This window comes from Oryzias latipes, chromosome 18 (assembly GCF_002234675.1).
Source record: "Oryzias latipes chromosome 18, ASM223467v1".
Classification (NCBI taxonomy): domain Eukaryota; kingdom Metazoa; phylum Chordata; class Actinopteri; order Beloniformes; family Adrianichthyidae; genus Oryzias; species Oryzias latipes.
Genome location: NC_019876.2, coordinates 6,148,077 through 6,173,451, shown reverse-complemented (window position 1 = coordinate 6,173,451; position 25,375 = coordinate 6,148,077). Strand labels below are relative to the sequence as shown.

General features: G+C 42.8%; 1 protein-coding gene and 1 long non-coding RNA gene across 6 annotated transcripts in view; both read right to left on the bottom strand.

The window, feature by feature from the left end:
- The window catches only part of nlgn2 (neuroligin 2), a 238,748-nt gene that overhangs the window by 5,669 nt on the left and 207,704 nt on the right, over positions 1 to 25,375 (bottom strand). For both annotated transcript variants that reach the window (XM_011487310.3, XM_020711522.2), the window contains 4 exons: positions 12,448 to 12,633; positions 3,342 to 3,607; positions 2,021 to 2,174; positions 633 to 999 (listed from right to left, as the gene is read on the bottom strand). In XM_011487310.3, the coding sequence (XP_011485612.1) occupies positions 633 to 999; positions 2,021 to 2,174; positions 3,342 to 3,607; positions 12,448 to 12,633 (973 nt within the window). The remainder of the gene's footprint in view (positions 1 to 632; positions 1,000 to 2,020; positions 2,175 to 3,341; positions 3,608 to 12,447; positions 12,634 to 25,375) is intronic.
- Positions 16,716 to 20,364, bottom strand: LOC111946354. 4 transcript variants are annotated; one of them, XR_002872034.1, is made up of 7 exons: positions 19,995 to 20,364; positions 19,033 to 19,258; positions 18,745 to 18,904; positions 18,452 to 18,658; positions 18,198 to 18,354; positions 18,028 to 18,093; positions 16,716 to 17,186 (listed from the first exon to the last, which is right to left on the bottom strand). It is a non-coding gene; the product is annotated as an uncharacterized LOC111946354 (long non-coding RNA). The 4 variants fall into 4 exon arrangements; XR_002872031.1 differs by lacking the exon at positions 18,028 to 18,093 and having other exon boundaries at positions 19,995 to 20,361; XR_002872032.1 differs by lacking the exon at positions 18,028 to 18,093 and having other exon boundaries at positions 18,452 to 18,621; positions 19,995 to 20,361.

The following is a 25,375-nucleotide window of genomic DNA, read 5'->3' as shown; positions in this document are numbered from 1 at the left end:
ATCTTAGCTACAATTCCCAAAATACTTCAAAGTTCCACTCTGATCATCTTTTGATGTATTTTTAGAGTAATGGTCTTTTAATTATGATTATGCTATTTTTAACCAAAATCAAAACACCTGTGTAGTTTTTTAAGACATAGTTTCTGCAAAGTGGCAGCAGTTCTAGGCTGGACCACTGGTATGGAGCACCCCTCTTCCCATTGCTGAGAGCTCTCTGTTTACACTCTCTACTGCTAGCTTACAGCCCCTCAAACCCAAAACGTCACATTACTTTTGCAATAAAAATTTGAGCTATCCAGCTGTACAGTTTTGATCCAGATCCCAGCTCAGATGAGGAAAACGAAAACGTTCATGGATCTATTTCTCTAAAAGCGGAAATATCGGAATGGGGCAGAGCACGGAGCTTGTGGCCCGCCCAGTGTATTTGTGATGTCACAACTACATTTTTTCATCTACTTCTGAATCACATTTAAATCAAGAAATCCTCAGAAATGGTACTTTAAGCCTTATTTTCTTCATATGTGTCATCAGAAAAATGCAACAAGAACATATGTAAAATACTATTTTCATCAGAGTAGGTCTTTAAAGATTTGAAATTGATCGGTTTTATGAGCTATGACATGTAGGCTTACCCTGTCTTGGCAAAATTGGTCCAGTAAGTCATGACCACGGCGCTCAGCATCACGTCGTTCTTGGAGAAATTGCACGGAAACAAGTCGGTAGCGCCGATCATGGGCACACCGAAGACGTAGGGTATCTCATCCCCGTGAGCTGCATCTGCCCACTCGGGTCTCGTCTCTGTCTGGCAGTGGTGGTAGAAGGTGTAAAAGTAGACGGGTGACTGAAACTCGGCATGCAGTTTGGCGGTAGCTATTGCCGGCGCCACCCACTGGTGATCGGTAAACAGGGCTAACAGAGTTTTCCTTCGCATGTCTCCGTTGTCCCTGTCCGCCCAGTCGGTGTACATGAACTTAATGGTCTCCCTCAGGATGTCTTTGCCTGCAAGAAAAGACAAATCAAGCCAATAAAGTTGGAAACACCTACGATGAGACAGGTAAAACATTTTAGATGCTTAAATATCTGACAAAGTTGAAAGTAAAGGTCGTGTCACCCAGTAACTACTTACATTTTGTGCATATTGCACAGATGAAAATTGGTCACATGTGAATATACATGGAAAGAGTGGGAAAAGTTGAATGACATACATCAACGCATGCATCACGAATGCCCGAAATTTCATACGTAGAAAATGTGCAAAATGTACGCAGTGGCTGTGTGACACGGCCTTTAGCATTACTAAAAGTATTTATCTTGATATAAACTGTCAACCTTTATCCTGGGCTCACACTGCATCCAGTCCAGCTCCAGTGCAGCCAGTGGAGCGCTCTAGCTGTGGCAGATGACTCACATTGGTTATTGATGGCTGCAGTCCTGATGCAGTCCTATATGTTATCCGTATAAAAAGCATGAGCTGTATCATAAAGAAGGGGATGGCTGTGATCAGCCTCTCGTCGTCGATGGTGTTAAATGACCGATATGACTCTCTATTAAACCCCTTTTTGACCCGTGTCAGCAGAAAATGACGTAATGTTTACACCACAGCAGGTACAGCCGAAAATTGGTTTCATTATAAAATATGTTCCGGATGCACTTAACCCTCCCTCGCACAGTTTCCAGTGTAGGTCGTTTCATTTGCCCCAACTTCACAAAAAAGTGCTCCAGGGTCGCTCCGGTGTCCGGCCAAACTTTGAAGCCAATAAAAAAAAATTTGGAGTGCCAGAGAGGCCAGACTGGACTGTATGCCAAGTGAAGGCCTCTCACACTTTTCGAGTTGCGTAAAGACTCCGGCAGCTGCACCGCAGATGGATTGGATGCAGAGTAAGCCCAGGGTAGGATGCTTTATTCTACTTTAAGGGTTGTTTTTTACTGTTCCTTGTCTGACAGATTTGACCCAAAAATCAAAATAGCCATGGATCCTTCTGCCCATTTAATCAAGGGCGGTGCTGGGGGCGTTCCTCACCCTCGGGGTACCCATAGAGGTTGTCGACAAAGTTGGAGATGGTGTAGTCGAACGCTGCGGCAGTGATGCCGTCATTGTCCTCACTGTCATCCACAAACTTCAGCCCTTCTCCTTGATTCACTCCTATGAGGATGTCATAGTTGAGGAACTCCCCCTAGTGGTACAAGAGGGGAAGAACAGGTTTTTGAGCAGATAGAGGGGGGAAATGGTTTACAGTGTGTTTTTACAATTATCTAAACGTCTAATCTTGATATTAAAGTTAAAGGAAAATGGAAATAACATTAAATCTGTCCACAAAAATTCATTCAAAGAGAATACTTTCCTTAATATTATTTTCTTTACAGAGCAGAAGAAAATAGCTGTTAGTTTGGACTCATTTGAACCAAAAAGAAAGACAATAACAGACTGATAACAGAAGACATTATTGTCAAGCTTTTATTTTGAAATACTTCTTGCTTTTTTTTTTTTTTTTAATTCAATTGGCCCCCATTGTTCTCCAGAACTGACTTTCAGATTAAAAGCTCTGGATTCAGCAGCACGACACAGGAGCAGAGCAGCAGAGGCAGCGAGGACTGTGGATGTGTGATGGACAACAGGAGACTTTTACATTTCAAAATAAAAGAGGAGGAAAATGTGATGCTCTGATCCTGGAACAGACTTATTTTTGTCTCCTTTTTCTGTTGAACACAAGGCTGTTAGACCACCTGTCATACTAAATCATCAAAATATTTTAAAAGTAAATTCTAGATGTGTTTGCTTCTTCCCACTCCTTTTCAATCAACATATCATCTCTACTGGAATTTAGTTAATAACCACTTTATTTAATGTGTAATTTAATGTGAACTTATTATCAGACAGAATTTTTTTCTTCTTACTTTTCTGTTAATTTTTCTTTGCTTACGTTTTGTTAATCAATGCATTTAATCATTTCTGTAATGAATTTGATATATATGAGTGTTTTTGTTATATTGTGTCCAATCAGTCAATGCTTGAAACTATCTAATCAAATCAAATTATAAATGATTGCAATATCTTTAGATAAATAATGCAAAGGAATACTAAAATGAGAGGAAACTACTGTATAGAGTAGACAACAAGAAGGTAGAGCTCTAAACCTTAATCTCTCTAATCTCTAAAGGTTATTTTGAATCAGTCGTCTGTAAAAACATGTTTTGCTCTTCTTTTTTTTTGGTGGTGTTTGAGCTCACAGCGGCTGATAAACGTCACCAACAGACCTTTAACTCTTTGCAAAGGTTATCGCCACACCTCTTTGGCGTTCTCCTAGCCGTCCTCCATCTGCACTGTCACGGCAGACCCTCACCTGCTGCATGAGGATCTCGGGATCGTCGGGGACCACGTCTCCGTCCACCACGGGGCCGAAGGCGATGTGGTAGCGCGCCGGCTGGATGTCCTGATCCACCAGCTCCCTGAAGGTCTTGCGCCTCAGGCAGTCGACCAGGTCCACGGTGTCTGAGTAGGTGCAGCCCACCTTCCTGGCCAGGATCTTAGTGTACTTGAGGGGTTGGTAGTTGACGGACCAGCTGGAGATGGCCGTGCCGCTCTGAGCTATGGCTCTGTGGAACAAACCTGAAAGAAAATGTTGGTGTTTTAGCTTTCTGGTGTCCAAAAGAAAGAAGGAACATCGCTGTAAAACGAAGATCCTGTTGATGGAGTTAGGACAGGTCAGGATGCCACCAGTTTACACTGATTCGTCTGCAGTGCGCCTCCATTGTGTTTATCTTAAAGAGCTCTACAAAAACATCAGTAATCACATCCCCATGTCTGGGTTCATGACATCATCCAGAGACTCTCCCAGTATGGTGAGCTTCACCATCTACAGCAGGAGCTGCGTCTGAATGACGGACCGTCTTCCAGCTCTCTGTGACCCCGTTTGACGACTTGGTGTCACGCATTAGTTCAAGGAGGAAAAATAATGTAAAAAAAGAATAAAAGTAGTCGATCTTTTTGCTGTTCTCTTGATGGAAAAAAGAAAAATATTACAAAGTTAAGGAGGATCAGAATCTCCTCCATGTTTGATTTTGGACTCCACCCACTGATGGTGTCAATCAACACACGACAGGCCAAAGTTCATAGTTTTGAACTCTCACTGGACTGCGACACCAAAAACGCGATGCTGCCAGACCGCTGCAACTGATGCTCACATCGCACAGCAGGAACGTCTGTACATCAACCCAACATTGAAGCTGGACGGCCCTGACGTTCAAATTGCATTAGCTTTGCTCAGGAGTTCTACTTCCAGTCCGTCCACGCGTCATTTCTGAGGGGAAAAGCCAGAGAAACTGGAAACACTGAAAAAAGGACCGACTTTCAACATAAAAACTTCCGTTGTCCTTTCAGAGTATAACTGTCTAAATTTTTACTTCGGGTGGCCGTGGTGCAGCGGCAGGGCGGTCGACCCACGAACGTTAGATTTTAGGTTCGATTTCCACCTTGCACGCCCATGAATCGTTGTGTCCTTGGGCAAGACACTGAACCCCACCTTGCCTCTGGTGGTAGGTTGGCGCCAGTGTTCGGCCGCGGAGCCGCCACCAGTGTGTGAATGTGTGTGTATGAATGTGTGTGTGACTGGGTGAATGGGACTGTGACTGTAAAGCACTTTGGGCCTTGTAGGTAGAAAAGCGCTGTATAAGTATACGCCATCGTACTTCATATTTATGATGACCTGCCCACCCGATAACGAATGTTAACATCACGCATAATGCCGTTTTTGTCATGGAACACGAAAGTTTCATTTTTGAAGTAAAAAAAAACATCATTTATGATACAAAACATGCATTTTACATGGACTTTGGGAGGACGGCCATGAGCGAAGAGAGCGGGACGACCTGCTCGACATGGAGGTGGCAGGACAAACCAATCCTCCGAAAGCCAAGGGGGAGGAGAGACGGACCAGAGACGCAACAGAGACAATGTAAACTAACCAAGGTCTCCCAGGAGGTGCACCGCAGACGGACCAGTGGAAATCCGGCTTTATGGCACCTGATGCTTTTAGAATACTGTGTTCACACTGGACTGTTGCTACCCGATACTAGCAAATGTACCCACAGTTGGAAGAGGTTTGGTGCAAAACGTCGCAGAAATCCTGCTCCAAACTTTTTCTTCCACAGCTCTATTCCGATATATGAAAGACTTAGCATCATAGAATTCTGTCCGGTATCAAATATGAGTATCTCGGTTGTTATTTCCGTGTTTAGCATCCATACTCACTATCAAATCTGAGTGTCTGATTGGTCAAATGATTGAACTTTTGCTGCTTGCTCGATGGCTGCATGTTTTGTACATAGAGCCCCCAAAACAAACGTAAAAACTTGTGCTGCGACACGTGAATGAGAGAGGGGAAGACCGAACGCACGATTATATGGACTTTTTGTTGGAAGTGGTTGCTTAAATGCCGAGTGTGAACGTAGTGTTAGTCGTCAGCACATCCATTTTTCTTTCAGCTTCTCCAAAACACTATCTTTCTCCTTTCTTATCTCTTTAGTTTTTTCTGTCCTGCGCTGCTTAAAACACTCGAGTGGCTTGTTAAAGGGCCGCCTGCCTCACTCTTTTCCTCTGCACTTCCCTTTTCTCCTGTCTTCTCCTGGGCTGAAGATTGGTCAGTTAATTATTAAGCAGAGCCGCAGAGCCTCCTTCACTCCTTGGAGATCAATTAGAGTCAGGAGTGGATTGGAAACAGCTACACCTATCAGCACGGAGAGCAGAGATAGGATCGGGTCCAGTCCAGCAGTCTTCAGGATCCGTTTACCTGTGACTGTTCAACACAGTCCCTCAACCAGCTTTTTTTCTAACCCTCCAATCTTCGGTTTCCCATCTTTCCTTAACTGATTGCACCAGAGCTTCACAGCTCCTCCCTACTTTATCTGACACTTTCATCCTGTTTTCCCCCTCCCCTAACACGTCTGCTCTTCACTTGTGGTTCAGTGTTTTTGTCCCTAAAGAATGGAAGACGTCTTACCTGCATCCCTGGCTGAGGGGGGGAGGGGGAGCATGACAGACAGGCGGCGCCTAGTGGCTTGATGTTACATCGTTAGATGCTGATGATGAGGAAAGTGACGATGAGGTGAAGACAAAGCGGAGGGATGGCAATGGACAGTTGGCGGTTGGGTGAGATCATCAACAACAAGAGACAAAGGGTTAATTTGTTGTTTTTTGCTAGAGAAAGGCCCTACCAAAACAATCTTAAGCCTTAGTCACAACTACACATACGGGGGGGTTGACCCTTGGAGGGTCATACAGAGGAGCAGCTTGAGGTGAGTTCAGGCGGGTCCTGTAGTTCCCTCGAGGCTCATACCGCCACCCCAAGGGACGTCAAAAAATGGAACGAACCATTATTGTGCGTGCGTGTGGTAAGTGTAACGTGAAGAATTTGTAAGGCTAATGGAAGACACATGCTTGTATGACGTATGGGTGATGCTTTCAGACGATGCCCCAACGTTACACTCTCGTTATTAAGTAAATTGGAGCCTTTCAAGTCGGGTAAGACAGGTCAGAAGAAGACTCAACCAATAAATGCTGAACGCCTGGGGTTGCTCGTATGATACGCAAGTTCCTGTGGGGCTTCTTGCACAGTCTACAAGGTTTGAGGGGTTCAACCATAACAAGAAATCCGTACAACACGCCTGCATCTCACCTACTTAACCCTTACGTGTTCTATAACCCTTGTGCTATCCAAGGCACGTTAACATTGGGAGTTGGGTCATCTAGACCCACTAGACAGTGCGCTGAACCTTTTTTCTTCAATGATTTGTGATCTTCACTGGTGTCCATGGATTACATGAAATCTTTCCACCTTTATCCACCTTTGTCATGGTAGGGAGAACACGTCAATGTAAGGGTGGGGTCCACCACAACTTGTCACTCGCAGCACACTTGTAGAATAAAGTATGCATGAACATTTTGAGCCGGAAGAGGGAGATAGTCCGTGCACAAAATATTTCATGTGGGTCACCTGTCCATTTTTAAACCCCTATCTACCCGTAAGGGCAGTTGTGACTAAGGCTTTAGATGATTTAAATCAAATATGGCCGCTACCTCACAAAGGGTTGATCATGTAACACACAGTTACTAAAAATTGTTATTTGCGTCATTTCATGATACATTTCGAGGGCATGCACAACACACAAGACCAGACAAACAGACATAATGGATGAACGCGAGGGATCAGACCTAATGCCTTCACCCTCACCATATAACTGGCTCGTATAAACCCTTTAAAGACTCATAGGAAAACCTCCAGTAAGGTTTTAACCTCACCAACAGACTTTTTAGGTACGTTCTAAAAAGAACCCTTGTTAGACGAAATCTACTTAGTAGTCACCATTATTTTATTACAACAATTCTAGATCTTTTAAGACTTTAAAACTCCTCTCTACACACTTTATCCACGTTTATCAGGCAGACACGAACCTTTTCACACTTTACTCTCTTGTTTCAATTCTCAAGGTTCAAACCGTCGTATACACATAAGTCCAGTATTATAGAATAACAGCAAAAATCTGATTGGGATCGATGACTTTTGTAGATTTGGCAAACTGAATGCATTCTGTACAGGAGATTCATTGACAATATAGCCAATTAGGAGGCAGAGCACAATACTCTTTAAAAAAAAAGGAAAAGAAAATGTGTGAAGCAGCGAGACTGCAAAAACTGATCTTGGATAAAAGTGACCAGGTTTTGGGGATGAAGAAACGCCACCTAGTGGTAAAATGGTGAACTCATTCGGCTTTAACTGATTTAGATGAATAAATCGGCACACAGAACGTCCAAGTGTTGCCTTTACTATTTTTTTTTGTCTTTCTAGGATGTCCACTTTTATGGGCAACACTCACAATCATGGATACTGCCCTCAGCAAAGTGGCTGTGCAGTACGGTCACCACCTGTTTTGGATTCTACACAAACCCTGTTTGATGTAAAGTTTTGATTTTTGAGATAAAATCCAGGAGATCTTAAACAAATTAACTTTCAAGCACAAACACAAGAGCTGTTCATCTCCATCTTGGTGACCCCGGTAGAAGAGTGTCAAACCAGAGACTGGGAGATTGTGGTTTAAATTGTTTTTAAATCAGGAGCAGACAAGAAGGTGTTGTTTGAAAAAGATCGTGTTTGTGACGCAGAAAATACGGCGGACGGGACACAAGCTCCCTGCTCAGTCCTGATTCGTCCACTCGCAGACGAACAGATCCATGTACGTCTTTGTTTTCCCCTTCAGAGCTATAGCATCTGCCTCTAAACTGTGCAGGAGCTGCAAGCTAGCAGGAGAGCATGTGATCCAGGGGTCCCCAAACTATTTCCAGTGAGGGCCACTTGACGTTTCCATTCTCTGATCGGGGGCCAGCGTCAGTTTAAACAGAAAAAAGTGTGACAGTCGCAGGGTTGCCTAAATGTAAATATTTATTGTTTCCCAGAAAGCCACATATAACCAAATATATATAAACCGATCTGACATCAAATAATCCTCTCTGGGTTCTTCACCAAAAAAAAAAGAAAATTAGAAGAGTCAGCAAACATACAATAACTTAATTGCTTAATAGCTAAAGTAGCTTTGAGAGTTTGTCTGCTCGCATTTGCAAGCTATCATATTTCAATTTGTGACGTTTAGCTCGTGCTGGTTTGCGGTGCCTTCCGTCCATGAAACCCAGGTTCAACTCCAGCCTTCTCCCTGTTCCCTTCTCTACTTCTGTGCCGGTCCCAAGCCCGGATGCTTTGAGAGGGTTGCGTCAGGAAGGGCATCCGGCGTAAAACATTGCCAAGTTTACCATGCGACTTGTTCGCTGTGGCGACCCCTGATGGGAAAAGCCAAAAGAGAAACAACATTCATAATGTCGGTATAGATTGTATTCTTTGAATGCCGCCACCGTCTATTGGCAGATGATACACAGCCTTTTCTTTATGTTGAACAATAAAAAAATACTTGGTTGTCCACCACCGGTTAAATACCCTGCATTTCTCCTGCCTAACCTTTTTGTCATTTTTCCGTTCTGATTGGGGGGGGGGGGTCTGTCCCAGTCGCCTGGACAGAGAGCCATTTGTCCCTACGAGTGGGAGCAAAGGGAGGTTGCAGTAGCAGCATTTTTAGGTTGGCTGACATTTCAATTAAAATAAGCTTTATTGACGTGAGGAAACAATTCCAGGGATTCCGTTGGGCAGGCCTAGTTCACCATGCTTCACTTTTTCATGCTTCCATGGGTCTCGATCACGTGGCCATGTAAAAAAAAAAATGCAACAACAAGTAAAGGAAAAAGGGTCCCTCTCTGGTATCATTCAGGGGGCCGGGTCAAATGCATGGGCGGGCCGGGTCCAGCCCCCGGGCCGCAGTTTGGGCACCCCTAATGTAAGCGGAGAGCTCTCAGCAACGAGGACAGGAAGGGGGGAGGGGTTGCTCCGCGCCGACGGCTCTGCCCGCAACTAAGACAGGAGTTTTTGACGAACTTTGACAAAAGATGATCGGAGTGAGACTTTTCCAGGTCAATGGCAGGAATGAACCTCACACTCCGGTTCGGGGCTTCACCTGGCTGCTCGATATTCGTCAGTTCAGTGACATCAACATGAACTTTCGCTTGGTGGTGTTACGTCTGGTTCAATATGAGACACAATGACAGTTAGAGAAACCGTGTTAATGGTTCACTCTGATCACATACTCCATGCAGAAAATCTCAGACGAGGTTCAGAGGCACAAAGCAGCTGTGTGTGGGCGTGAGCGCGCTCTCTTCGCCATCTCCTACTCTTCATCTGCCGTTTCTGCCACTCGCAGTTTGAGACCCCGAAATGAGGAGCGACGAGCGCCGGCGTCAGAGCGGCGTGATCAAAGGCGCCCGTTTGTCTGCAGATCGCCAACGACACTGATCTCTGTTCAGATCAAAGGCGGGTTTCGTCCGCGGGCTAGCAGGCTGTAGCGGTGCCATTTGAACACTTGGCCCTCGGGGGCCAATTGCTGATAATGGGTAGCGTGACGTTGACGACGGTTCCTACAGAGGAGCGCCGGGAGCGTCCTTGAAGGTCAGGCCTCCTGTGCCATCTACCTTTCAGAGACTTCAGCCTCCAGCCTGGATCTCATTAGCATCTTGACGACAGAAGCTCCTCAGCTTCAAAGAACAGGTGGCATCCTCCTTTGGGGACAGCTGCCTCGCTCGGGCTAAAGCCAGGTTTGGGACGTCCCTCTGTGGTGCGTCTTTCAGCAATCAGAGGATTTCTGTTCTTCATTACATCTGGACCTAAAAGGTTCTCCTAGAACTCAACCACTCAAAGAGCCATTTGGATCAGTTTCCCACAGAAATGAGGAGCTGCAACACCCTGTGGATCCAGTGAACGGCATCATTTCACTTGTTTTTGAAGTCCTTGAAAAGATGTTTGATTTTTTTGTACCCTACTTTTTGTGTGTCATTTATTGGATTCCGATGAGAACTATTTCCAGAGAGTGAAATATTCTGGATCAGGATGTTTTTGGGCAAAGCTGCGTGTTTCCGGAAAGTCTCGCCATGTTTGAGACTTCCTCATTACATATTAATCAGACTGATAAAGTCGTTGAAAGCAATCAGATCTGCCCAGGTGCCATTAAACGTACTGTTTTCTTCAGAGAACTTCCATTTTCCATCGCTGTCCTGCCTGGGCCGGAACTGGCGCAGGTTGATGGTCACATGGAACTTTACTTTGAAAATGTCTACATTTTGATTTTTTTAAACCTAATAGCCGTTAGTATCTCCCCCTCCGCGTGCTCATGCTGCTCTTCCTCTTGCTCGCTCACACATCCCGACGGTGATGAAGCTACCACTACAGTCTTAGAACATGATAGTTATTTTACTAAAGACAGCCGCAGCACAGGGATGAAAGAGCCGCATGCGGCTCCGGAGACAATCCGGACAATTTGCAACAGTAGCGCGGTGCTTACGCAATCACGTAAACAAGCCGATTCTGAGGCAGAGAAAAGCCCCTTTTTACGCTGATATGCGACACGTTACAGCGGTAAAGTGTTTGCGCAATCAACATACAGAGACTGATTCCAACACAAGGAAAAGCAGCGTTTTCGCTGCTTTGCAACCCGTCACAGCGATAAAGTGCTTCTGCAACAAAAGTCATTCCAGCAGATTCTGATGTGAAAAAAAGCAGCTTTACGCAGATTTGCAACACCTTACAGTAGTTTTGCAAATTGGTTCCAAGAAGCTTTTCTATGCTTCAGAATCCTTTGGAAAACGGTCAAAGGCTACGTTCACACTGCAGGCTGAAACGACCCAACTCCGATTTTTTTGCCCCTATTCGATCTGTATCTGATCAGTCTGAACAACACAGATCCGATCTTTTCAAATGTGACCCAGGCCACTTGGGTATGTGGTCCTGAATCCGATACTATTCGATATTTGGAAATGCGACCGCCGTCTGAACGGCCAGGCCAGATCCGACCCGTACGTCCTCGATACGCTACAAACATCATCATTCTGCAGACGATGCTGCTGAGACCAGTCAGTGGAAGGGAAGCGAGGTCACCGATTGGATTCATATTTGGGGTGACAGCTCTATTCAGGCCAAACTCCAGGACTCTTATCGCAACCGGTCGGTTTTGGAAAACATTTTCATCTTAATGGCTGAGCGTGGGTACAGATGATCCTGGCTCCAATGCCAGTGAAAAATAAAAAGCCTCTGAGCCAAATACAAGGAGGTTAAAGACTGGAACAAACCAAGTGGCCTTCAACGTATCACCTGTCCATTTTACAAAGAGCTGGACCGCATTTTGGGGGTTAAGCCCAGTGTTGTTGACATTCATCGTTAACGTTAGCTACTTCCGCCGCAACGAATGACGTCGTTCACCGTTGAGTACTCTTCTGCGCATGCGGGTCACTTCTGGGTCATTTCACGGTCACACAGGGGATCACAAAAGTTTGCATCTAATTGGAAATGTGAACGGCCTTGCAAAAAAAAAAAGAAATCGTATTTTTTGATAAAATCGGAATTGAGCATTAAGCCCTGCAGTGTCAACGTAGCCAAAGACTTACGATATTTCGATGAGTGTGTTTTTATTTGGTGTTGATGGCGACAGCTCTGGTATTAAAAGGTTAAAGTTTGTAGAAGAAGAAAATAAAAGAAAGAAAAAACTGTTTGCATTGGCTTACATAGAGCATAAATTTGCTCTGTGGGGTTTTAAGGATGAGTATGAGACGACCCTAGCCGTCAATGATTCAGACACTCGTGTCTGCACCCGATTTGATCTAAAACTGTGAAACACTCAAAGGTGGATCCAGGCTGTTAGCAGTAACACAAACACTGATAGACAAGAAGGCATATGACCCAAACCCAGTGGGCCTTCTGCCTTTTCCAGCCGTCTCCAGAAAAACAAAAAGCTGAAGTGGTATTATGACGATGGTGGCTGTGAAACGACGGAAAACAAGCGTGTGGGACCGCATGGTGTCCAGTTTACCCTCCGAGTGGTGCGACAGGATCAGGAGGTTGACGCAGGAAGCGCCGGCTCCGGAGCCAAAGATGGTGATCCTCTCCGGGTCTCCTCCGAAGTGGCCGATGTTCTCGTTGAGCCAGCGAAGGGCCTGGATCTGGTCCAGCAGGCCGTAGTTCCCCTTAGCGGACTGATCCCCCGTGCTGAGGAAGCCTGTTCAGGGAACACAGAGAATAGGAAGAAAGAAAAATGAGCCTGAATGTGAATGGATTCCTCCAAAATCAGAGGCAGCAACTCGATCAAAGGAAACAAAATTAGTATTCAGTTTTTAAATGCTGGAAAATAACATGAAAAAAAAAAGGAGAAATAAGCTTTGATTCATGATGATGCAATTTATGCCGGAGCTTAAATTGTGAATCAATCCGCAGAATGCAGCCCAGCAGGTGCGACGCTTAAATCTCCATGGAGAATATTTGCCTTTAAAAAAAAGAAGAACGTCAGTATATATTAGTTTTTGAAAGATTCCTCTTTAAGAGGCAGGAAAACTGAGCCTGCAGCTGAGAGCGGAAATCAAAACACGCAGAGAAAGTTGGACTTTTTTCTGGGATTTCCAAACCAAATATTGATTTTTCTTTTTCTTTTTTATGCTGTTTTTCCCCCCATGGTTGTGCTAAAAGAAAAAGTAAAGCAAAGGGAGGCCTGAGCTCCAAAATAAAAGATCTGATAGTACGGGGTGAGGTTTTGAAGAGCTTTACAGGTAGAGCTGCTGCTTGACATGTTTCTGGATGTGGACCGCTCCACACGTCCTCACTGCTCACTCATGTTCAGCGCTGCTGCTTGACATTTGCAGCCTGTGTTGATCCTCCACCAAAAGACACGAATCGTTTCTGATTCGCCGGCGGCTTCCAAACGCCGCCTCTTCATGTGAGGTCAAGAGCTTCTAAAACCAGCAGATGGCAGGGTTGGGATTACAAGCAGAACACAAGGTGAGCTATGTGGCAGTTAAGAGGGGGAAAACTAAAACTAGGTTTAATTCATTTGAACCCACTTCTCTGTTGACTGATAGCTGCTGCTTTCAGTCTACACATGATGGTTTATGGAAAACTGCAAAAAGAAAGGGAAGGCTGGAAGAAATGAAGTATTTATGCATTATTTGTCTTTTGAAGCGTCAATGGAAAACCCCAGACAGCAACATGAAATATTAACCTCATTCTAGTCTTGAAAGGTGAAGTAGTTACAGAAATGCAGATTTGACGCATTTATAACACATAAAACATTTAATTATCAGGAGTGAATACTCCGGTAATTGAAATACTGCTAATTTTAAATAAGACATCAAATCTATGGAATGTATTTAGTAGGAACATAAATGCTGTGACTGCTAAATGTGATGGCCCCCAAAAATCCACAATAGTTAAAGAAATACAAATTACCCCCCCTCCCACACACACACAAAACCAAAAAAACAAGGAAACAAAAAATTACAAAAAAAATAAATAAAATTAAAGACAAAAACCCCATCGGAATGGACGGACAAACAGACACGAAGGGGGAAAGAAAAAGCAATGTGCAGCCTCAACAGGCACAAACCAGTGTCCTGCTTGTGCCTGTCCCAAGCCCAGTAGATGCAGAGTGTAGTGTCAGGGAGACCACTGAACATTAAACTTTTAAGACCTATCGAGTAGATCAAACGAGAAGAAAGATATGTGAACTTATATGATGAAAACATGGTTTTCTAAGCATTTTAGGGGCTCTAAGAGAAGTAACACCCCAAACTCTCAGCACACCTGCACCCGATACTGAGGCTGGCTGACCGTTTGTTTTAAAGCCTCTGGACCCCTTGACATCGTCTGCCACCAACCCCAAGCTGCTAATCCACCAGCAGTAAGAAATCCCCAAACTAAAACGTAGTGAGCCATTACTGTGATAAATGCCCAGTATCCACAATAGAGTGAAGAAAAAGTATAAAAAGACAAATGAGATAAAAAGAAGTCAGGACAGACTTGACCCCCCCCCACAGCTGCTTTAGCCGTATTGGCAATTCAAGTTTCTACAAGAAAAGGTGAAGAAATGGAAAAGAAAAGAGGAAGAAGCTGATTCAGCAACCTAGCAGAGGCTTCAATTAGCAAAAAAAGCACAACTTAACAACCAAACAGACATTCACCAACAACGCTGTTAAACTGGTAAAAACACCAAAACAAACGACTTCATTCATTCATTCATTCATTCATTCATTCATTCATTCATTCATTCATGTCCATATGCTCTATTAACTATACTTGCAGTATCTTTGTTGGGGTCACAGGGTTGCCGGAGCCTATCCCTGGTACTGTTGGACGATGGTGGGGTACACGCCAAATGGCTCGCCAGTCAATTGCAGAACCACACAAAGACATTCCCACCTCAAGACAAATTACAATTCAATTCAATTCAATTCAATTTTATTTGTATAGCCCAAAATCACAACAACAGTCGTCTCGATGGGCTTCCAAGTAAAACATGAACTCAAAAGGATCACGAATACAAAGAGTTCAATAGGTAAATACTAAAATGAACTAACAAACTGACTAAGCTATACTGGCATCCCTGCCCTTAGACCCCCCTTCGCGGTAAGGAAAAACTCCCAAAAAAAACGGATTCCGGAAAAAACGAAGAAACCTCAGGGGTGCCCACATGAAGGAGGGATCCTCCCCCAGGACGGACAGGCGATTTACCAGAAATCTTAGAGAAGAATTAACTCATCTAAATCTACAACTACATATATAAATTATATATATATATATATATATATATATATATATATATATATATATATATATATATATATATATATAAATTCTATATATATAAATTCTATATATATATATATATATATAGATATATATCAATTCTAGTTTGCTTATCCCTTGTGCTATCCTATGGGGTCCAGATGACCCCACCCTTACATTGACGTGTTCTCCCTACCATGACAAAGGTGGATAAAGGTGAACAGGATTTCAGGGGATCGATGGACACCAGTGAAGATCACAAATCATTGAAGAAAAAAGGTTCAGCGCACTGTCTAGTGGGTCTAGATGACCCCACACCCAAGTGCCTAGGATAGCACAAGGGTTACACAAAGTACCAAAAGCCAACTGGAAAAATAGGATCTTCTGGATGACCTCCATTGTTGTTCTTGTTAGCTTCACCCCACATGCGCAGTGACGGTCCAGTTTTGAGTGGAAACGACCACCTGAATCGCCAAGTCTATTCTAAACCGGACCGTACCGAACCAGACTGTACCACTCAGTGGAAACGAGGCTAAAGAGTAACCTTTGAACCTGTTGAACAGAGACGATTCCTAGCAATTTTAACCAAAAAAAAAAGTCAGTTTGAAGGTTTTCCATTTTGAAAGAACATATTTAAAGCTAGATAAACCCAGACAAGAGAACAAGCCCAATAATGACTTCTGTGAAATCCATAAATACAAGCAAATAATCCCAGTGTTGGGGGTTTATTAATTGAGCCAAGCACAAACAAGAGGCAGCAAAGCTCCCTAAAGCCCTCATGTAATCACTATGATATATTGAACTGAGCGGTTATGTTAAATAGGTCATTAATTAAGCTAATGAATCTAACACATGGCAGTAACTCTTTGTCTCATTTTAAACTCACCCATAGGAAAAATCTGTTGCTCATATGTTGCTTGATCTCGTCTCTTGAGATCAGTTTGAGCGTCTCATATTCGTATCATTCTGTGATCATTTGCTTCTTAACTCTTGCTCCTAAGGGTCCCTTAGGAGCAAGAGTTAAGCTATAATGAGAAAAGACATCACTGAGACAAATGAGGTTGAGTTGAGACAACTTTTAGAGCAATAATTAAGAAGTGGGAGAGACGAACCTAAGACGTTCATGAGACAAATCTGAGAAGAATGAGTCCTAAAAGAGATCTCATCGTTGTCTGTCTGATGTCTCTTTCATGTCTTAATCATTTCTCTTAAATGTCTTACCAAAGCCGTTAATGAGAATGATATTTGAGATGTATTTGAGAAAGAAAAGAGAAGTTATTTTTATAGCAGTGGTAGCCAATCCTGGTCCTCAAGGGCCACCATCCAGTAGGGTTTAGATGTTTCTTTGCTCCCCAGATGTGAATCAACAGGTGATTAACCACCTCCTGCAGAACTTGAGGAGGCAATTCAACCACTGCAGCAGATCTGTTGGAGCAGGAAAACAGCTAAAACATCCATAACAGTGACCTTCAAGGACCAGGATGGGAGACCACTGATATACAGTAACAGTAAAAACAATACTAGAAATGTAAATGCTTTACACTTTATTTGGGCAGCACCATCATCAGTACAGCATTTGAATTGTGGTAGCAGTATTAAACACTTTTTAAAATATTAAATGCATTAAGTACATGAACTGTGGCGTACTCAATGTGGCTGACATGATGGTAAAGAAAACTTCCATATTTTAAACAACAAACACACTGACATCACTGCTGAGGTACAAGGAAAAAAACAAGATTATGTAACCACATAAAAAAGTACCTGATAAAAACATTCTCCTAAACTTGCAGCCTACCAAATCCATGGACCAATTTGAGAACCAAATTAAGATAAAAAATAAGAAAAAAGATGGAAGAGAAACCAGTCCGCATACTGTAGATCATAGCAGTGGCCTTAGAACCTGCTCTGCCCTACATTTGTTGACAACGGCTTTCTTGAGCTTGGCCTCTTCAATTTGTTCCCAACCAGGTAGAGTGGCACATCTTAGGACATCAGCTGTAAGACAAGAACATTAAAATCTGGCATGAACAAATTGATAATAGACCGCACATAACAAACAAAGATAACACTTCAAGCTAGAAGCAAACTGTAGTTTTATAAAAGCAGCTGCATAATGCTACCATAAGATTACGTTTCTGTCATCCCTAAAAGCAGCCACACGTCGCCTGAGAGGACATCTGTTTCAGTTAAAAGAATTGAAATGCAGCATTCTATGGGCATTAACTATTTAACAAATAAGGTTCAAATCTGTTTCATTTCATTTTTTATGATACAGTCCAGATCAAACATTTAAGAAATGATCAAGTCACATTTTGCATGGTTGGCTCTTAACAAGGGAAAAATAATAACCATGTCTTAATTGGGACGCTGAGGGCTGATCGTGTCAGACAGCAAACTGTGGAATAAGATATTTCAACGAATATATATTATGGTATCATTAAGAATTTTGTGGTCAATATTTTTTGGATTGTTCAGAATATTTCCATTAGTGTTTTAAAGTAGAGCACTTTGGCTTAGGTCTTTGTTCTGTTTGAGACTGAAGAATTATCCCTTAGTGGTACAAAAGTAAAGATTGGAAAAAAGTCTGTTATACTTGGAAAACTTCATAAAGCCACCCTTTAAATTGTATTTTATTTCTTTTAATGTGACACAATCTTACTATTTAAATCAAATTACCCCAAAATAAGGATTTTCAAAGCTAAATTTTAGGTTAGCCAGGGCTGCTCATTCCTGGTCCTTGGGATCCATCACCCTGACTGTTTTCCAGATCCCCAAGCCCTGCTAGCTGTTGATCAGCTCAACCAGATGTCTCCACATACTGATTGAATGAACACACCTGGTCCAGGTAATCAGCTGGAAATCAGGCAGGCTGGTAGATCTCAAGGACCAGGGATGAGCAGCCCTGAGTTAGATTAATACAAGATTAATAAGAATAATTAACTGCAGGTCATGATTAACTAACCACACCCAAAAATGAATCGCATGACAGCACTCATAAATATGTACCTTTGCAGAAACTCCAGGGTTGAAGCCAGCTCAGTTGGATAATGACGGTTAAAGCAGAAGTAGCTTCTGAACATCAGGCACAGTGCTGCAATGTTGTTGTGTACGATGGAGCGGTCCCAACTCAGCATGAACCTCCTTGGGGAAAAGCAAGACTGTCCTAAAGACAGAACAATGGATAAAGTAAACATGTCACTCATGTACAGTGTACAAAGACAAAACCTTTAGAATAATTTAACACTGGAAACTTTACTTACCACATACAATAACAGTTGGAGTCAACGGCACCTGCTGCAGCTGGACCTCGTCTGCATCTTCTACAAGAACATGGCATCCTCCTCAAAGTAGCAGAGCAGAAGAAAGCGCATCTCTTTAACATCTCATCTCTTCTGAGCAGCCACTCTGCTCTCCCCGCATCATCTGCAGCCTTTTAGAGTTTGGAAAACGTCTTGCTTTCATCATTTCTGCAACAAGAGTGCAAACCATTTCCTTCCTTAGTCTTGGGCCAGGTCTCTTTCCAAAGACTGCACAAATTCCTCAGAAAACTTACTCCATGGAATTTCAAAGCTGTCCTCCCAGTCAATGTACGTACAGTCCTCGGCTTCTGGAAGATGTGGATGACGAACTCCTCGGTGACTATAACAAAAGTGATGATGATTGTGTTGGTGAGGTCTCAACAGATGATGATGTGCTGTTCTCTGGCGTTTGGTCTGCAACAAAAAACAAACAAACAGTATAAGTGTATTAAGTTTACACTGTACTGTCAGTGTGTTACCCATTCATATTCATATCCACTTCTGTGCATTACAAAAACTCATTTGTAATGTTTGAGACTCACATTTCAATTTCCAAAGAGCAAGACCTTTCCGGGCTTGAACAGGTCTCAAAGCTGGCAGCAAGTCAGCCTCTTCTATGAATCGTAGATCCTCATACAACTCCATTTATTCCAATGGACTGCAAGTGTTCTTCCAGGATGTCTTTTGTGGCTCTGGTAGGACCTCCATAATGGCAGTGTGGAGGAACATGGGTTCTGATTCACTCATTTTCACGTGTATTTAGATCACCTTTAATCAGAGAGGGGAAAAAAAACATCATGTACACACATTTTATACAGCACAAAGTAAGATCTGGAAAGGTTTTTAAATATGATTTATGATTCACTAAAATCCTCGTACATATCAGTGTTGACATTTGTTGGCTTAGCTACATCTGTGCTCTCTAAACATCTTCACCACTGACAGAGGGCTGAGAACATGTTTCCCTAATATGCATACTTACATTTTCAGATTATGCTTTCTAGACATGTGAGCAGTTAATGATGACTTTACTTTAAACACATGTCCATAACCAGTTTCAAAAGATGACATGACAGGCCAAACGTCTGCAAGATGATCTTTTAAACAAGATAAAAGCTTTTTACAGCGTAAAAATTGAACATACAGTGAAACTGCACATTTTGAAGTTTGGAATAATGGTCTGTGGTGTCGTCACACTGTGAATGGGATGAACCCTGCAGACCCTTAACTGAAGAGCAAAATGTCTTCCAACAGTTACTTAGCACTCACGCGTTTGGAAAAATATCGAGGCTCATTCTGTAAACTCTGCACTGCAAATAACTCTTCAATGTCTCTATTTTTTATTACAAAAAGCACAAGTAAACCTTTGTAAAAAGTAATAATTACTTATACAGCCAAAGCCACCGCGAGTAGCCCAGACGTCTGCATTACTGGCGGAGCTAGCTTAAAACACCTTTAGCATTCAACTGAGTTCAGAGTTGGAGGGAAGAAATCGCAAACTTACCGTGCAAACTTCAAAGATTTTACTTGAATCTTTTCCAGACAAGCAAAAAAAATGTTGGAGATTCATCACACGGATTGTTAAAACGCAGAAAAAATACGACAAACGGTCGTCAAAAGTCTCTCGTTCTCTGCACTTCTCCCGCTTGCAGATTCCGGCCCGTTGGTGACGTCAACCACAGAGTTTTCCCTCCCACCGTGATCAACCAATCAGAAATCTGTGTCAAGTGAGGCTGTGATACAGTTTAAAATTCAAATCGGGTTACTCCAGGCTTCTGTTTGTTCAATATGATGCAGACTAAAATCAAGAAAACAGAAAATATTTTCAGCTTGTAAGGCTGCATGAAGGGTGATTTTTAAAGACAAAGATAAATTAACTCAAACTGAACCCCATAAATCTGTACCGCCCTAAAGTTGATTTATTAATTTGATTATTTTTATTTGTGTATTTTATTTGTTTGTTTCAAATGTAAATTCTATTTTTTGTTCACTTTAAGGTGATCCAAATATGATCCCAAATGTCCTTTATTTAGTTCAGACATCAATGTGTTAAATGTTTTATACCCACCAACATATAAGTGTGCGTATATGCACTTGTGCGTGCATGCATGTGTGCCAGTGCATGCGTGTGTTTGTGTTTAACTAAACCTAGCATCATTAACCCAACATACATTCTTGTTCATTTATGTTTATCTAAGCAGTCACAAAAAAAGTTTATTAAATCGACACTGCAACGTTGTCTTGAAATTTCATGTTTTTTAAAAAGTTTCAAAAATATGTCTTTTGAGGACATGACCGTCTTAATGATTTAACTTTTTTTTCTTGAAATTGTAATTAAGTTATATAAATATGTAAGCAATAAACAACTTTTTTAAGTTGAACATAAATAAAATAAAAAATATTATTTTCTAGAGATGAACTGTAATGGTGTCATCATGAGACTCATTTTAGGGCTTGTACTACTCTAATTTTTCTTTTTGCTGAGACAATAAAAAAAAGGCTAAAACAAGATCTAAATTATTGAGCAACGAGAGACAGAACCATTGATGTCTTTCACTGAGACATAACTGAGATAGGGATTTGAAGTAAGGATATCAAATTGAGACATACTTGAGCGCAACATAATATGGCTCATTTTTCTCTCAATTGAGATCTGGAGAAGAGACAGTTGTGAGAGAATTTTGAGATCTCAAACAGTGCTCACTGTGAGACTTATTTCTCAGGAGAAATGTTTGAGAAGAATGAGAAAAGCAGTTTAGTCTCAAACAGTTCTCATTTATGTCTAGGAGACGTAAATGTGACAGAAACGAGATCTCATCTTCAGTTTTGCTTTGCTATGGGCATTGTCATTGCTTCTTAGAGGGGTTGCATCACTGCTACCATGAGGTTCAGGCCCCCCAAAGGTTATGAATAAGCTTTAGAATAATTGCTTCTTTTTTTTTTTTTTCTTTTTTGCTGGATCCATCGTGAAGCGAGTCAGCGCAACAAGAGGCCACTTCAGCTGCCGCCCATCCTTTATGATCTGATGAAAGGCTGCAGAGAAAACTCAGGATCTGGTTAAAGAGCGGCGGCGGCGGCGCCACACGAAAGCCAAGCCCCCGCGTGAATCGTCTTTAAAAATGGCTTTGGGTTCGGGAGCGGTGGTCCGAAGGGTGAGCCGCCGGGAGAAGGCCAGCGTAAAGGGGGGAGGCGAAAGGGGGACAGTGGGTGTTCTGTCAGTCCAGGATAGAGGCGCTCAGTGTTTCATCTGCCTCCAAGACACCAGGGGGGTTGCTTTGTGTGTGTGTGTGTGTGCATGAACACACACTCGCACGGGGACACTGATCAAAGACTGACACTACAAAAAAAAAAAAGGAAAGAGTCCACCATCTTCCTTTCTTCGCCCACATACTTGGAACCGAAGAACACGGGCAACAGGCAGCTGCAGCTTCAAGACCCACCGACAGACAAATTCCCAATAAAGCTCCCATGTGCAGTTTTCCAGGTTTCAATCCATGGCGTTTGGTACATTCGTCCGTGTGACAGACGACGCTCCCTGTGCGGCGCTTTCCCTGTCATTTTATTGTTAGCTGCGGACACAGGTGCCAGCCCATTCTGTGGACGCCTGCGTGTGTCCTCGCCAGCATAGTAATTACAATTATCAGAGGAGTCCAGAGAAATGAGCAGATGTGGGATCTGAATGATGCATGCAGGGACACACACCTCACATGGTGGTGGTCTTCTCCATGGGTGCATTAGCAGTGACCAGCGCCTTCCTGATCTATTTTGTGGACTAAATGTCGGATTTCCACATTCAAGAAGGAGAGGGATTGGAAAGTTGGAAAAAAAAGGGAAAGAATTCTTATTTCCATCTTCCTTTTTTTTTAATTCTCCACAAGCCATTTCAGCTTAGGCAGAGCAATTGGCCGCGGATAATTCCAAACTCTCTTCTTCCTTTTTTTTTTCGCTTTGTGCTTCTTTTCCGCTCTCTAAAGTTGCTGTTAAATTATTTGTGCTTTATTCACATTTTATGCCTGCATACTAGAGGAGGACTTCTCTGCGAGAGCCTCTATTACCGTCCTTTCATAACATCTCTGTTCATTTAGCTGAAAACTCTTATTTGTTTGTTTGGAACCCCATTAGCTTCCACCTCGTGGTCGCTAGAGTCTTCCTGCATGGTGTCCATAAGCATAAGACACACAGATTTTACCGGTTTCACAAAAACCTAAAATGAGTTCACAAAATACACAAACTAATTCATCATATTTACATTAAAAGCTACACAGTTCTTCTCGTATATTTTGGATCTTGAAAAAGGACCAATCAAATCACCAGAGGATGGCGATACCCACTGTATAATACTTTTGTGGGCATTTTTTTGTGTCGTTGCCCCATGCTAGCGCGTGTACTCATGGACGGAAGAAGCTTAGGGCGAAACGTCACAGCGGTGCAAATCTCGGGAATGGCGCTCCGGGCTTTTTCTTCCACAGCTCCATTCCAATTTATGAAAGACTTGAAGTTATTATTAGGTCTGGGCACAAACCACAAGTGTTCATTTCTCCTCCATGATCAAATTTTGAACGGTTGGTGCTACGGACACGACATCCACAAGTCAATAGCAAATCCAACTTCCTGATTGGTCAAAGTTCAACCCCTTTTAACTTTAAACATGCCTTTTGTACATAAAGCTCGAGAACGTGGAAGTCTGACGTTTACACAAACTTTTACTTGCCATAGGTAGCTTGATCCCGCGTTGCAGTGTGAACGTAGCATTGGGTTGGTGTGACTGTGTCGCCCTGTAAGGGGGGGTAGCAACCTGTCCAGGGCGAACCCCTCCTTTGCCCAACAGTAGCCGTGAAAGGCTCCAGCAACCCTATGACCCCAAAATGGTCACGGCAGGTATGGATGGCGTTTCCCTTTTACCAACGACTGTATTTCTCAGAAGGATTTTGTTATCAACCATTCATTTCAGGTCTTATTTGGAATCTACCTTTAGATTCCAACCGTGACTCCCACCTGAGCTGGTCATGCTAAGAGGACAGATCAAAGAATCCGATGCTTTTATCTTCCATTCTCCTGGTTTTATCTGCTTCCTTCTAATGTGTAAGGTTGCCCCTCTGACGATCTATGCTTTCATCGCATCAAACAGAAATGGGTAACTATCAAATATTCATTTTTTTTTTGCTCTCTGGCTTAACGTTCTAGCGAGCATTTTCCCTTGTATCATCTTTTTTTTTCTTTTATCTCTTCCCTTCCCAGAGGAACGGCCTCTTCCTGAGATCAGTGTGGAGACGAGGCTGCTGGCCTCTGAAGTCCTGACACTGGTGAAAGCCAAACCAGGCCAGCACCCGGCAGAGCGGGACCATATGCAGTGTTCTCGGTTTGCCCGCGGACCTTTACGTCTGCTTCCTGTCCGAGTGTGCGTTCAGAAAGACGCAGAAGTAATGCGTGAGCAGAAGAGATGACGGTCTGTTTGTGTGTTTCCCAGAGGAACTACAAAGACTGGTCTTTAATTCCTTCTTCTTCTTCTTTAACTGGTGCCTTTATAGCTTGGCAGTGAGCTTCTATTGATCCGGTTAGGTTGCCAAGGAACCAGGTTTCATCTTCAGGATCACACGCCGCCACCACAAACCTTTGTGTTGAGGATAGACAGGTCCTCACCTCCCCGTCTTCTTGGTTTGCATTTCCACATCTTCTCAGACTAAATCACTCGCTCTTGTTTATCTGTCACTTGGCTCCCTTTGGGCGTCGGCGGCCCCCAGTGGGCTCCTCTGCAGTCAGAGGGTAATGGTGGGTGAAATAGGGGTGCCAGGGGTCAGATTGCTCATGATGTATGATGCTCATGATGGAAGGCACTTGTACGGAGACAAAGTGATTGTTTTCCATCATCGCCGTGTTTGACGTAACTTCCCGCTGTTCCGCTTTGGTGCCACAGTCTGGGTCTGCGACAGTCCAGGGAAAAAAAAGAAACATCCTGGTTTCTTTTTAGGATCCCAGAGCGGTTTGATGTGATTTAAAACAGAAATGCAACATTTACAAGCAGACGTTTTTATGGACGAGATGATAGTTGTCCAGAACCTTTCCCTGCTGAATTGAAATAGAACTTAAAACTTCACATTTTTCTATCATTCAGATTTATAAAGATAAGATTAGAGATTAGAGAGATTCTTTATTGATCCCACATTGGGGAAATTCAATTGTTAGAGCAGTTCAAAAAGCAGAGAAGAATGACAGCGATGTGCAAAAGAATGAGGGGTGTTCAAAATGTGCAAAAATAGAAAAAGGAAAAAAGTAAGTAATAACTTATGTACACTATGTGTGTGAATTACTTTATATACAAAAAGAAAAGAGAACATTCACAGTCAGGACCATAAATATTTGCACTGAGACACATTCTTCCTCATTTAGTTTCTGCACATTACCTAAAAAAACTCAGATGCCATTGAAGTGCAGACTTTCAGCTTTCATTCCATGCATAAAAATGTGAAAAACTAAACTAAAGTGTATGTTCACATAAATGTTCAGCATGGGGTTTCATCTAATTCCTGGTGTCTCCACAGCAGGTTCAGTCTCCTACTTGAAACCTCGCAATGCTACGGCTCAATGCTTGAGTAAGATGGATTCTGTGTTTCACGCCACTTTGAGGTTTGTAACAAACTGTAAGGCCTCGACTCATCATTGTGACCTGCACTCTTGAGCGGGATGGTCTTCACTGTCAACCAGGAGGTTCACACACTGGTGCATTTTTATTTACAAATCTCCTCTTGGACTTTCATCATCTTACATTTGCAGCTTGATGGAGTGGAGGACTGTGGAATCATACGGACGGCGTTCCAATGACCGTCTGTTGCTCGCTGTTCCATTTGCCCGTCCAGAACTGGGAAAAAAGGCTTTTGTCTTTTCTGC